General features: G+C 37.9%; 2 protein-coding genes across 5 annotated transcripts in view; one reads left to right on the top strand and one right to left on the bottom strand.

The window, feature by feature from the left end:
• The window catches only part of nek6 (NIMA-related kinase 6), a 17,017-nt gene extending 7,517 nt beyond the window's left edge, over positions 1–9,500 (bottom strand). Inside the window, exons 1-4 of one of the 2 annotated variants that reach the window (XM_005751292.1) lie at positions 9,398–9,500; positions 3,230–3,330; positions 2,706–2,846; positions 200–262 (exon numbers count right to left, since the gene is read on the bottom strand). In XM_005751292.1, coding sequence (XP_005751349.1) covers positions 200–262; positions 2,706–2,846; positions 3,230–3,330; positions 9,398–9,443 — 351 coding nt within the window. In that variant the 5' untranslated portion in view covers positions 9,444–9,500. Of the gene's footprint in view, positions 1–199; positions 263–2,705; positions 2,847–3,229; positions 3,331–8,995; positions 9,352–9,397 lie in introns of those variants that run through there. The other variant, XM_005751293.2, reaches the window with a different exon arrangement.
• A 2,399-nt stretch (positions 9,501–11,899) lies between these two features.
• The window catches only part of dennd1a (DENN/MADD domain containing 1A), a 37,756-nt gene continuing 35,325 nt past the window's right edge, over positions 11,900–14,330 (top strand). For 2 of the 3 annotated variants that reach the window (XM_005751290.1, XM_005751289.2), the window contains exon 1: positions 11,900–12,081. In XM_005751290.1, coding sequence (XP_005751347.1) covers positions 12,065–12,081 — 17 coding nt within the window. In that variant the 5' untranslated portion in view covers positions 11,900–12,064. The remainder of the gene's footprint in view (positions 12,082–14,330) is intronic. The other variant, XM_005751291.1, reaches the window with a different exon arrangement.

Genomic DNA, 14,330 nt, shown 5'->3' with positions numbered 1-14,330 from the left:
CTTTACAAATCCTACCATGTGGATTCATGGATTTTTTTTTCACATTCTGTCTCTCACAGTTGAAGTGTACCTCTGGTGCGAATTACTGACCTCTGTCATCATTTTAAGTGGGGGAACTTGCACAATCGGTGGCTGACTAAATACTTTTTTGCCCCACTGTATTATCAACCAGAGTATAATTTGCTTTGACAGACTTTACCTTCAGTAAATCAATCTCTTTGATGCAGTCCTGACGAGCCTTAGCATCCATCATCTCGAAGATCTGCAAAGATACATTGTGAGCAAATGTGGAAAGAAAGAACTTCATTTTAACTGAAAGAGACCTCCTGCAAATCTTCAACAAGCAGTTTAGTGGTGAGGGAAGAAAAGACGATTTGGAAAAATTAATTACTCAAGTCAGCTAAAAGCAGTCAATAGAAGAGAAACAATCTAAATAAACCATCAGTAATTATTAAGGCTGTATTATATTGAGACTGTCACACTATTGACACGATAATCAGCTTCTGTTTGAGTAAAGTTCTGATAGCTCCTCCACATTGTGTTGGCTCATGACGCTTAAGAAAACAACAATGGAGGAATCACTGTCTTACATTTAGTTATAGTTCTTTCAGATAGATATCTAGTGTACTGAAACTCACCCCTAGTGCTGTGTAGTCCATTATTGTAAAATTAAATGTTTTAAGAAATAACCACGTCAGGAAATACAGTCCCAATTCCCCAAAATTTGGAAAAGATATGTAAATGTAAATAAAACATAATGAAAATGATTCGCAAATGTCATAAACCCATGTTTTATTCACAACAGAACACATAAAACAATACCAAATGTTTAAAGTGATAAAATGAACAATTTTACAAAAAATATTGGCTAATTTTTTAATTTGATGGCAGCAACAGGTCTAAAAAAAAAGTTGGGGCAAGGTCATGTTTACCACTGTGTAACATCCCGCATTTTTTAACAACAGTGAATAAAAATGTAGGAACTGAAGAGACCAGTTGATGGAGAGGAATGTTGTGCCATTCTTGTCTAGTACGGGATTCTAGCTGCTTAAAGGTCCCAAGTATTCTTTGTCACTTTTTTTTGTTTCCTAATAAGTCAAATGCTTTCAACTGGTAAAAGGTCTGGACTGCAGGCACATCAGTTCAGCACTTAACATCTTCTCTACAAAGTCATGCTGTTTAAATAGATGTAGTATGCGGTTTAGCATTATCTGGCTGAAATATGCAAGACCTTCCCTTAAGATGATGTCTGGACGGGAGCGCATGTCAGTATAAGACCTGTATATACCTTTCAGCACCACTGAGTTGCTGCTGTTTCGATTAGCATATATCCACAGTAACAAGATTACATGCATTAGTCATTACAACTGATTACATGATCAAATCTTAGTTTGACTTTATTAATAGATCATAAAAAACCATCTCCATCTTCTTTGTCAGACTATCTTTATTAAATTATAAGTATTTCTGAGATCTTCCGTAGATGTGCATGTCTACCTCTTTCTCACGGTAGAATAATGTGTCAATTAATAAACAGTTATGAGTGGGTGAATGCCAAAGGCACAGCTTTCCTCATTTACCATTGTTATTAACAAGTAAAGATGGTTTGTTTTCCACAAAACTCATGTTTCAGAATGAGAACAGAGAAGATGAAGTCTTTCTGTGCAGTGAAATATTAAAATACTTAACTCTATACAGGTCTAGGGAGTTTTGAGTTTGAATAAACACTATAATGGAGAACATTTGGGTAGCGTGGGAGCAGACAGAAAGATCTCATGAAAGATCTCATATGGATTACTATAACTATACTCTAATTGGTTTATTAAACAGAAGGAAGATCAAGAGCTCAGGTATCTTAGGCTCCTAAGGGAAATAAACATCAGTCAGTGGAAGATGAAATACAGTGTTAATTCAAGCAATGAGTTCCTTGTTTTGTCTGAATTTTACTTAACATGAAAACTAGTAGCTATCAACAGCTGTTAAGGTGGAATGCTTTCTTGCACCCTACTCTGATGCAATTAAGACGAAAGAGTTGAAGATATGAATCAATAAACACTTTGGGAAAGATTTATCAACTTTTCTTTTTAGGCTAGTCTTATTGCTTTTCTATTTGCAGGAACTTTTGTGAGTATAAAATTTTGGAAGGATAGTATTTGAATAAATTACAATTTCATTAAATCCCAAGAAAAAGTATTTCTTAGTTTGTGTTCGGTGCAACTGTGATAGCTGCCACTAGTCGCCTCACTCAATCCTCACCCTGCAGGTTTAAAGCTAAGCCCAACATACTTCTACTCCTGAGGAATACTGGTATTATACTGGTAACACAGCAGAACAGCTTCATGCATCTTGGTTTTACAGGCAGCCAATTTAATTTTTACCGTGAGTTAAGAAGTTTGCAGTGTTTTAGGCGTATAGTCATAAGTCCTTTCATATAGTCACATATTTTCCTTTCTATATATCAGAAGAGAGGTTCACACAAGAGAGGGAATGAGACTCACTGTGGCTTAGCTTTCACAAGGAGGATGTCAAAATAAATGCAGTAATTTGCAAAATATGCCATAAAACTGAGGCTTTAAGTAGTCAAGTTAAACACATTAACTTGCAAAACACCAATTTCCACTGTAATAAACGTAAACAGGAAATGACATTGCACTGCAGTGAGATCTAACACCACATGTATGGCGACTAAGTACAAAGAGCTGTACCTGGACCTTCTTGAGTGCCACCAGCTGTCCATCAAGCAGATATGTTGCTTTATAGACCTCACTGAACTGACCCCGACCGATCTTCTTCTCAATGTGGAAGTTTGCCATTGTGCAGCAGTAATTATAGCTTGGAACATTTTTCTGAACAAGAAAACACAATCAGCAGTAAAACAAAGCAGTATATTATAACTCAATAGATGTCATTTTTTTCTTTCAGCTTAGTGATTTTAACATATCTCTCAATACTATGTGTTGTTTCAAAGTCTAAGGCTAATACAGACAGAACATTTTGAATATGTTGATGGTAGTTATCATCAACTACCACATGCTAATAGAAGAAGAACATTACACTCTGTTAGTCACAATGTCTAAAATTATCTTGTACAGTGCTTTAACTTACAATGTCATATAGACACTATACATTTTGGAACATGTAATGCTCTTCTTTTGGCAAAAAAAAAAGAAAAAGAAAAAGAAAAAAGGCCAATACTATTTTTTGGGTCAATACTACTACTACTACCTACCTGATTTTCCTGGCTTGGTATCTTGTAGAGATTATTGTGTTTGTCTAAGGTGGGCTGGTTGTTGTTCTGCACCTCCATGTTTGCATCACACCTACCCACCTCTGCAACAAAGAATAGTTGAAATGACTTATTTAAAATCATGGTACATCTGCTTAAAACATAAAAAAAAAAAAAAAACTCCAGTCATAATACGCAGAAACTGGGATAAAGTGTAAGCATGAAAAACTAGTTAATACATTTATTACTTCTAGGTTGAACTACCTCCTTCAGTTAATTCAAAATGCTGCAGCAAGAGTTATGACAGGGACTAGAAAGAGAGAGCATTTTTCTCCTATATCTGCTTCTGGCTTAGCTTCCTGTTAAATCCAGAATTTAAATCCAAATTTAAAATACTCCCACCACAAGCTCTTGAATAATCAGGCCATGTTATCTTAATGACCTCATAGTAGCATATCACCCCATTAGAGCACCTCGCTGTCAGACTGCTGACTTACTTGTGGTATTTAAAAGTAGAACGGAGGCAGAGCCTTTAGCTCCCAGGCCCTCTTTCTGTGGAACCAGATTCTACTTGGATTTAAGACACAGACACCCTTGCTACTTTTAAGATTAGGTTTAAAATTTTGCTTTTTAATAAAGCATATAGTTATGGCTGGATCAGGAGAGCCTGAATCCTCCCTTAGTTACACTGCAATAGGTCTAGGCTATTCCCATGATGCACTGAGTGTTTCTTCTTCACTCAATATGTGTTTATACCCCTCCCTGCATTTAACCATTAATCTTTGTTATTAATCTTAATCACTATTAATCTCTGACTCTTTTCCACAGTGTTTGTTTTTTTTCTTCTCCCCGCACTCTGAACCGGTCACGGCAGATGGCTGCACCTCCTTGAGGCCGGTTCTGCCACAGGTTTCTACCAGCTACAAGATTTTTCTTTCTCCATTTCACCAAAGTGCTTCTTCATAGGGGATCATCTGGTTGTTGGGTTTTCTCTGTATTATTGTAGGGTCTTTATCTTAATATAAAGTGTCAGGCAACTGTTGTTGTGATTTGGTTGTATGAAACTGAATTGAATGTACATACATATGAAATAAGATGTCTGTTTATGCAGCTAAAATGTACATGCATTTCTTGGTCTTTACTTATATGAATTATTGTATTACTACATGGTCACAGGATGGTCTTTATTAGGGGTGGGTTTTGATTATCGACTTAGGGATTAAAATCGATTCTAGCTTGGATAACGTGATATCGATTCATTAAAATCCTGAACCGATTTTTAAATATAAATTTATTTTGCCCAAAACACCAAAATCTCAGGTTAAACCTCACAAAATTTCAACAACCACCAAACAGCTAAAACAGTAAATGAGAGCAGGTACACAGATTCTGCACAAAGATGTAAACACAAAGCACGGACCCGCCGACAGATCGGAATCAGTGAGATGGCACCTTTCTCACCCGATGGCATGGACATGGTCGGGGCTGAAAGCCAACAGCTCGCTGATTCTAATGTTTCGGCGGGTTCACGCTTTGTGTTTACATCCTTTTTGCGCTAGATTCTGAAGCTGCAGGTTTTATCTCTCTCCAAACAATATTGATTGAACCAGCAGCAAAAGAAGATGCAAACTACGCTTCACATAAACATCGTCATGAATTCCTTACTTTTGCTGTTTCGCTTCCAGCACGATAAAAATCACACTTCATGCACAGCTCTCACTCTCTCTCTCTCTGTGTACTTCAAGAACAGCTTCCAATCTAAAAACCTCTGTTTTCTGCATTATTCGCTTGTTTATTACGCACAAGTCTACCGTTCTTTATAGCGCTGTCGGCTGCTGTTTTTTTTTCCTTTTCCTTTCTTCCGAAAAAAAAAGCCTCATTTCTGCTGTTCAATACTGAACAAATTTAAACTTTTTAAAATTATGCAAAATGCTTAGCTGTGTCCCTAATACAACCTCTGTAACTTTGCTCTGCTTCACTTCAGTAGCATCAGGTAATGTTCATATGTTGATTAATGGTTTTCTTTTGTTTTTGATCTACCGCAGAATATTTTTAAGGTCAAATTCTGCAATAGAATCCCAGACCAGGAAAGTCGCCTTCATGTTTTTCTGCGTTTTATCCTCAGTTACTCTTTCAAAGGTGTAAACATCACAGCAGATGCCTTTGTGTCAAAGTCTGGCAAGTCTCAGCTTTCTTTTTATAAAAGATATGGATATGTACTGATACGTGATCAGAATTATAATATTTCTGACTGTCTGAGGCAAAATTTCCCGATTCAAATTGAATCGAATCAAATCGTGGATCTAATCGATTCGGGAGATCAGTGACGATACCCAGCCCTAGTCTTTATGCTTTATAACCATTACAGTTTGTATATAACTGTGATTTGGCACATATAGATAAAAATAAAATTAGTTAAAATCATAATGACCTGTTAGTTTAAGACATGTAGCTCTTGAATTTCCTTCTCTAGGTGTTCTTTCATATACAGTGGTATGCAAAAGTCTGGGCACCCTTGATAATTTTCCTTCATAAATCATTGGTTGTTTGGATCAGCAATTTCATTTAAATATATCATATAGTAGATGAACACAATGATATTTGAGAAGTGAAATGAAGCTTCTAGGATTTACAGAAAGTGTGCAATAGTTACTTAAACTAAATTAGGTAGGTGCATACATTTGGGCACCCCAACAGAAAAATTATATCAATATTTAGTAGATCCTCCTTTTGCAGAAATAATGCCTCCAAACACTTCCTATAGCTTCCAATGAGAGTCTGGATTCTGGTTGAAGGTATTTTGGACCTTTCGTCTTTACAAAACATTAGTTCAGTCAGGTTTGATGATTTCACAGCATGGACAGCCCGCTTTAAGTCACACCATAGCTTTTCAATAATATTCGGGTCTGGGAAGTGAGATGGCCATTCCAGAACATTGTACTTGATCCTCTGCCTGATTTTGAACAGTGTTAAGGGTCGTTGTCTTGTTGAAATATCCAGCCCTGGTGCAACTTCAACTTTGTCACTGATTCTTGAACATTGTTCTCTCTTTATGCACTGAAGCTGGCACGTTCCCTGAGTTTTTCCAGCAAGATGGTGCACCACCACATTATGGGTGCCAGGTCCGAGCATTCCTAGATGAAGAGTTTCCTGGAAAGTGGATTGGTCGTCGTGGGCCAGTTGAATGGCCCCCAAGGTCTCCCGATCTGACCCCCTTAGACTTTTATCTTTGGGGTCATCTGAAGGCAATTGTCTATGGTGTGAAGATACGAGATGTGCAGCACCTGAAACTACGGATACTGGATGCCTGTTCTGGCATTTCTCCTGCGGTGTTGCTATCAGTGTGTGAAGCGTGGGAGAAGAGGGTTGCATTGACAATCCAACACAATGGGCAGCACATTGAACACATTTTATATGTGGTCAGAAACTTGTAAATAACTAATGAAAGAATAAAGTTACGTTGAAACCGAGCACACCATTGTTTTTCTTGTGACATTACCAATAAGTTTGATGTGTCACATGGCCCTCTTCCTATTGAAAAAACAAAAGTTGTATCCAAGATGGCCGACTTCTAAATGGTCACCATGGTCACCACCCATCTTGAGGAGTTTGCCCCCCTCACATATACTAATGTGCCACAAACAGGACTTTAATATCACCAACCATTCCCATGTTATTACGGTGTATCCATATAAATGGCCCACCCTGTACTTGTCACGTGCAGACTCCTACATCATTATGATGAAAGCATTGGGGTTCAATTTGCCCAAAGACACTTCAACATGCTGAATGGAGGAGTGAAGGATTGATTGATTGGTGGATGACCCGACTCAACCCCTGAGTCACAGCTGTAACGTTCAACTTAGCAGTGTACAGGTCACATCCATAGGGCAAGACTGCACAGTTGGGTATGTTTAACTACCCAACTGAACATCATATAAGAGCATTTTTATAGTTTATTGCAAGAATCAGATTTACTTTCTATGGATAGTTATCCAAATCATAACAACTCTTGAATAGGGTAATTTATTAATGACTCATTCACCTGGATACTGTACTTAATTGCAATGTGGAGTCATTAACTCTTCATTAACCTTTCTCCAGTTACAAAAGGACTCTGTTGCTGGGTTTCGGCAACAGGTTTGGGTCCTGTGGTGACTACAATAATTCAAGCCTTTGTTCTAGTTTTACTGGAAAAAAAACCAAAGCTATTTTCAGACCACCAGATCACTAAAAGTGACTCAAAATAGCTGGTACTGTATCTCTGTGTGTGCTAAGTTATTATGACTAGATGAGTTATTTAAACAATTTTGTACCTTCTCTCGCAACTTAAGAGTCCAATAAAAACAAACCAAAAGCAAACGTTTTGGATCAATTTAAGTTTTTTTAAGGAATTTTCAAAACAATCTGATAATAATTAATTATAATAGTCCAGCCTAGAAAGTAATAAATGCATTGCCAAATGCAAATATGACATGCTTAGAGCAGATACCAACTGATCGCTGTAACAAGGTCCACGCTAATCATACACTAATCAGGACATCTGATTACAAGTTAAGAAAAAGAGTGAATAGCAGAATAAGCTGTTTGGCATTGGTAGAGTTTGGCATTTTCATGGGCACAACTATGCTACTCAACCCACAAATGCATTTTTGCTAAGTTGTATGCACATATGTTTTTGACTTTTTGCAAAAGTGTCAAGGAATACCCGCACCTGTGAAATTAAAATGCATTGTTTCTGATTATCTTTTTTCTCACATGCAGCTTTTGACATAAACATAACTCTTCATGTAGTGAAGAAGAGCATGCAGAGGGTTGATGAGACATGCTAAGGTAAGATGGTGGCATCTGCTGTGGGGACCCCTAACGGGAGCAGCCAAAAGAACAACAATCTGACATAGCTGCCACGCCCTCATATGCCAGCAGAAAATCGTTGTTGATTGAAGTTGCTCAATGTCATTGGCAATCTCTGGATGCCACATGACTATTAAGTTGCTTCCTGTGTAGACAGTCTTACTACTCAACCTTTCCTTTCATATTCAAAGATGTCGAGTGCTCTATGAAACTATTGCCCAATGGCTTTTGGCTAGTGTTGGTAAAAGAACAAAAACTTAATTGGGTAATTTCAACAGGTCACATGATAGAGTGAGGCAAAGTCTCAGTGGTTTCACCTAAAACTTCTAGTTGTAATGACCCATACCTTTTTTTCACACCTTGGCTCATGTGATGAGCATATGATAAGGAGTGGGTCAACAAACATCTTAAAGGACAAACCCCAATACCTGGTACTCTCCAACATTTGGTTTTAGAACTGCAAAAGCTCTTGGATGAGAGTTGAAACCTCTTCAAGAAATTTAAACAAGTACAATGGTTTTCTTATACTGTTTCTACATATAATGTTCACTTCTACACAGAAACCACACACCCAGACAGGAGGGGTGGGGTACAGCTTGTTACTCATGTTTGATACATAAATATTGTCATTGTTATATGGATGTGTTTTGTTTGGGGTTTTTTTGTGTGTATTTTTAAACTAATGCCAGAGATGCTATCACATAATACACCCAATGCCGCATCTCTGTTCTACCCAATTACCTCACGTTGTAATTGACTAACTTAATGTATAATCCAAATTGGTCTAAGTCAAAAGTACAAAAATTATATTCACAGGAAGATAAACCAGGAGCTGCAGAAGTTACGAGTTTTGCAGTGGTTTCCTGTTGTGAAAGAAGAGCCTGCAGAGACGAGAATTACCCCAATAACACTCACCATTACTTCATTTAGCTTGAGTGACAGGTCGCCGATAATTGCTTTAAAGTGGCAATGGAAACATGGAAATTAAATGGATGTGAATTTCAGTCCAAGTGTTCTGCTGCGTGCTCTTTTCCGGGCCTGGTGCAGCACGATTGTTTAAAATAGAAATAAAAATATAATAATATGTTTAAACTATAGACCAGGAATCTATAAGGTCTCGTTTCTGTCCGGGTAAGCAGCACGCTAACGTTGCTGCTAACTAGTTAACTGCTACGAAGGTTGTGCAGCTCTCCAAAATGAGGCTGTATCCTGTTCCATGACGCGTGTTATGATTCAGCCACACACGAACTTACTGAAGCGAGCTGCTGCACAATTCTGCGAGCTGCCACCGTCTCCTTACTACTGGCTGTGTCTTACCTGGAGAGGAGTCAGTAATGTCCTGCGGCGTGAAGGCCTTCCACATTTTACAACTTCTGTTAGTTCGTGTTGTTGTGCAACTCCTCACACCAACAATGTGAGTCAGACCCCCGCCCCCGAGTGTCTCTCTCCCGCCCCCGAGTGTCTCTCAATCGCCCCCCGCCCCCCCGCTCGCTGTCCAGCAGCTTGTTCAATAGAGCTCGCTGATAACTGAATAACAGAAAGATACGACAAAGTTTTCAGTCTCTGGTTGCTAAAGTGGACGCGAAATTGTGAGAAGTGTTTGAGCAAAGTGGGTCAGTAGTCTCCGCGCCCTGCTTCTAAGTCTCCTGCATACGGGATGGGGCTTTTTTTAAGAGTCTGGTCTGAAAATAGATTTGTATAAATTAACATGTTGAAACGAAAGAAAAAAACGTGGTGACAGATGAGGTTGAAACGGAGATGAAATTTCTATTAAACGTTAATCATTCGGGGGGTGGGAAACAACTACAAAACAACAAAGCAAGGAAGAACATAATTTAATCTGTTCGGATCTGTAATACAAAATTACTAAAGCAAACTTTTGTATCAAAATGTAAAAAAAAAAAGAACAAAGAACAATGAGAGACCTGAACACACACAGGTGCATACATTTTACAATTGTTTATTTATCAAGCATATTTAATTAAACTGAATTAATATACGTTTATCCTTGTGCTGTTTTAAGCTATGTTGTGTTAATTATTTGTATATGTATTTTTGATGCTTTGGCAATAGTATTTTGCCATGGTTATTTGGGTCAGTGTTGTTTTTTGTTTGTTTGTTGGGATTTTATATATTTTTTGCCTCTGTACACCACCACAGTGGATTCAGCATCAATCAAACGTCAATATGCGATTGAAGTGCAGCCTTTAATTACAGGGTTTTAACAAAAGAATTCAAGGAGGTGTTGTTGCAAATCTTATGGTCCAGGCTTGCAGGCTGATACAGAACTAAGAATAGGGACAGAGCCAGACTAGTTCAAGCTTCACCTTTTTTGTCTCTGCAGTGTGAACCACACCCAAAACATAATTAAACTAAAACAACCTGACCAACATTTATAACAAAAGTGCTGTAAACTGAGAAAATAAATATATATTTAAAGTATATATATGTGTGTGTGTGTGTGTGTGTGTGTGTATACGCACGAGTGCCCGATGCCATCTAGTAGGCTCTGTGCTTATTGTCCAGCTCCATGGAGCCCACTTGCCATAGAATATCAGAATTGGCAGGCCAACCACTGGCACCCTTTGCTTTTCATAGATGAGAGCAGATTCACCAAGAGCACATGAGACAGAAGTGAAAGGGTCTGGAGAAGCTGTGGAGAATGTCATGCTGCCTGTAAAAGTTTTGGTGTTTGGTGGTGTGTCAGTGATAGTCTGGTGAGGCATATCCATGGAGGGACGCACAGACCTCTACAGGTTAGGCTACGGCACCCTGACTGCCATTCAACATTGGGATGAAATCCTTGGAGCCATTGTCACAGCCAAAGCTTGTGCACTAGGTTCCTCCTGCCCCCAAACTCGCCTGAGCTATTTCTAATAGAAAGCCTATTGGACATTATATTTTGGTTCAGTTTGTGGGGCAGTGATGGCCTGGTCCAGATCTGGGAGGACATCCCCCATGATACTGTCTGTTATCATAGTAGGAGGATGCCCCAATGTTGTCAGTCATGCATACAAGCATGTAGAGGCTATATAAACTGCTGAATACCACTTTGAATTGCAGCAATGAAATTTCAGCAAAAACAGATTAGTCTGTTGCATCAGTTTTTTCCTCTTTGATTTTTGGACTGTCTTTGAATTTAGCCCTGTGTAGGTTGATAATTTTCATTTCCATCAAACAATGTGGCATCCTAACAGATTATCCAGTCCACATCAGCATAGACATCCAGTGTAATTTTTTTCTCCTATTGAGGTCTGATGTGTTTTCAGAAGGTTCATTTAAATATTTTTGAACAGTTTAGAGAATAGTAGAACAAAGATGTAAACTTTGTGGGAATTTTTGTTTTTATCATTTTTCTATTTTGCTCTAGTGTTTTGGAAAAAACAGCTTCACTGTAAGAAAAAACACAGGACACACAAATCTGCTGTTTTTTGGAGCATCCGCCCCAATTTTTCCTCTTGTTAATCCACGTAGCTGTCATTTTCATTTATTTTCCTTTTACATTACATTACATTTAAAAACAAAATGTTTGTGACATAAATAATATAATTTATATTTTAGATTATTTCAAAATTAATATTGGTAGAAAATATTACTACTTTATATTAAACTATAAATTATCTCCAAAACTATTTTTAATTATTAGCTATAAAACCTCAAAATGATGTAATAAACTGCACTGGAGCTACCGTTACAGTAAATGCTGAGTAACAGAAACTTTATCGGCTACAGCACCACGCGACCCAATCGTCTTGTACGTATTGTGGAAGCTGTAGTTTCTAATACTAGGTAGCTGTATGTTATTGACATTCACGTCTTCTATTTAGAAGACTACAAATCCCAGGAGCGGCACAAAGTGGAGCGTGACTTACGCATGGCGATTCACCATGGCGGTGTACTGTTGTGTGTGACGGGCAGGTTAGCTTGAGAAAAATACGGAGTGACGCGTCTGCTGCCAGCCACGGCGGGGAGACTAAATAGAGGATGGGGTCTCGAATCAAGTAAGTATATTTCTCGGTGCGTTAGTTAAAACTGTTGTGTTAGCAGTGTTCCACAGAGTCATGGAGAAGATATCGTAGAGTATGAGGCCCTGGCTTGTTGTGACACAGGCTAAAAACACTGAAGGGACCTGGAAAACAAAACAAAAAAAATAAGAACCTTTTATTTATATATTTTTAATGACACTGAGGTGTACTAGTAACTCAAAGCTTTCCGCGCGGTTAGCGGTGACTGACAGTGAGTGAATATGTAGCCACTTTAAGCATGGTAACTGCATTAGATGTTTTTTTCCCCCAAAACCGGATGCTACTTTTCAGGACTGAGAAGTGCAGCAGAGACGATGACTGCAGGCTACTCTCGTGGCATGATAGAAAAGGACAACTGATCTATAGATTGGCTTTGGTATACAGATATGGTGTATTTATGAGATTTATATCACTATAAGGACAGATTTAGTAAGAAAAGTCCCGCACTGTGTTGAGACACCATGTTAGTAGGGTTATGTGGAGGCCCTACTTTGCCTGCTTTTTAAGAACAATCCTTACAGTTTGGGCTGGATATCATCACTCATTACTATAACTAATTCAATTTCAAGATTTCAATTCGATTCAATTTAACTCAGACAGTCAGACATATTATAATTATGATCATTTATCAGTATATATCCATATACTTTAAATTTTTTTATGTCTATGTATAAAACCAAAGCTGACAGTTGTGAGACTGTATCAGAGGTGTAAGCATCATAACAGATGCCTTTGTGTCAAAGTAGCTGAGGATAAAACACAGAAAAACATAAAGGAGATTTTCCTGGCCTGGCTTTTTATAGCAGATAACCAGCTTAAAAATATTCTGCAGAATGTCAAAAACAGAAGAAATCCATGAATCAACAGATAAACATTACCTGATGCTGCTGAAGTGAAGCAGAGCTAAGTTACAGAGGTTTTATTAAAGACATAGCTCAGCGTTTTGCAATTTGGCATATTTTGTAAAAGTTTACACTTATTTGGTATTGAACAGCAGAAATTAGGCTTTCTGGTCGGAGTTCATTAAAAAAAAAAAAAGTCGACAGCACCACACACAACGGTAGACTGGTGCCTAGTAAGCAAGTGAATAATGCAGAAACACAAATTTTTGGTGGTAAACTGGAAGTACCCTGTGGGAATTTATGACAATATTTTTCAAATGCGAAGCGTAGTTTGATCTTCATTTGCTGCTTTTTCAGTGAATTTTGGTTGGAGGGTGACAAACCTGCAGCTTCAGAATCTGTGAGATGTCGACTTTTAGCACCCGATGAGTTGTCTGTGTTCGTGCCGCCGGGTTGCGCTTTGCATTTACATCTTTCTGTGGAATGTGTTTACCTGCTCTTTAATCATTTGGTGTTATAACTCTTTGGTGGTTTTTTGAAATAGTTTTGTGAGCTTTAAGCTGAGATTCTGGTGTTTCTGGCTAAATAAATATATTTAAAAATCAATTCAGGATTTAATGAATCGATATTGCATTATTCAAACTAAAACTGATTTGAATAGGAAAATCAATTTTTTTAAACCCACCCCTTGCAATCCCTGAACTTTGGGGCGATGTGTAAAGTAAAAAGACAAAAAAAAACAAGACATAATGCATGGTCTACAACTAATTTCAACTCTATTTCATTGGATAAATGATGTCATCTGACAGAAAGATTTCCACTGCTTTGCCTTGTTGTCTGGCGATATGGATGATGAGGAACTGTAGATCTTAGACATAATTCTCAAATGCGCCAAACCCCTGTGCCTGCCCACAGTCTGTTTCACAGCGGATGTTTGTCGACTAAAGGATTAAATAAACGATTGAAATCTCTTCCTATCAAGACCTTTGTTGAGGATAGTTCTACAAATTTTAGAAATGTTTTGAGTATGAACTCTGAAGAATAATTTAGTGAACAGTAAATGTTCATAATGGTAATTTCCTCACCATGTAAGACTCCCTGAAAAATCAAAACCTGTCACATATTTATCTCTAGCTCACTTTACCAACCTTTACCATTTATGTATTAATACAGCTACATTTATGCTACTACTTGCTGTGAAAGAAGAAAAACATACTTGACCCACCCAACTAGGTTTTTAGCCTAAGATATTCACTGTCTTCTAGGTGAGTTTCTTGTAAAAAGGTATATACAGGGAGTGCAGAATTATTAGGCAAATGAGTATTTTGTCCACATCATCCTCTTCATGCATGTTGTCTTACTCCAAGCTGTATAGGCTCGAAA

This window comes from Pundamilia nyererei, unplaced genomic scaffold (assembly GCF_000239375.1).
Source record: "Pundamilia nyererei isolate P.nyererei 1_Seehausen unplaced genomic scaffold, PunNye1.0 scaffold00306, whole genome shotgun sequence".
Taxonomy (NCBI): Eukaryota; Metazoa; Chordata; class Actinopteri; order Cichliformes; family Cichlidae; genus Pundamilia; species Pundamilia nyererei.
This window is presented reverse-complemented; position numbering and strand designations above follow the sequence as displayed.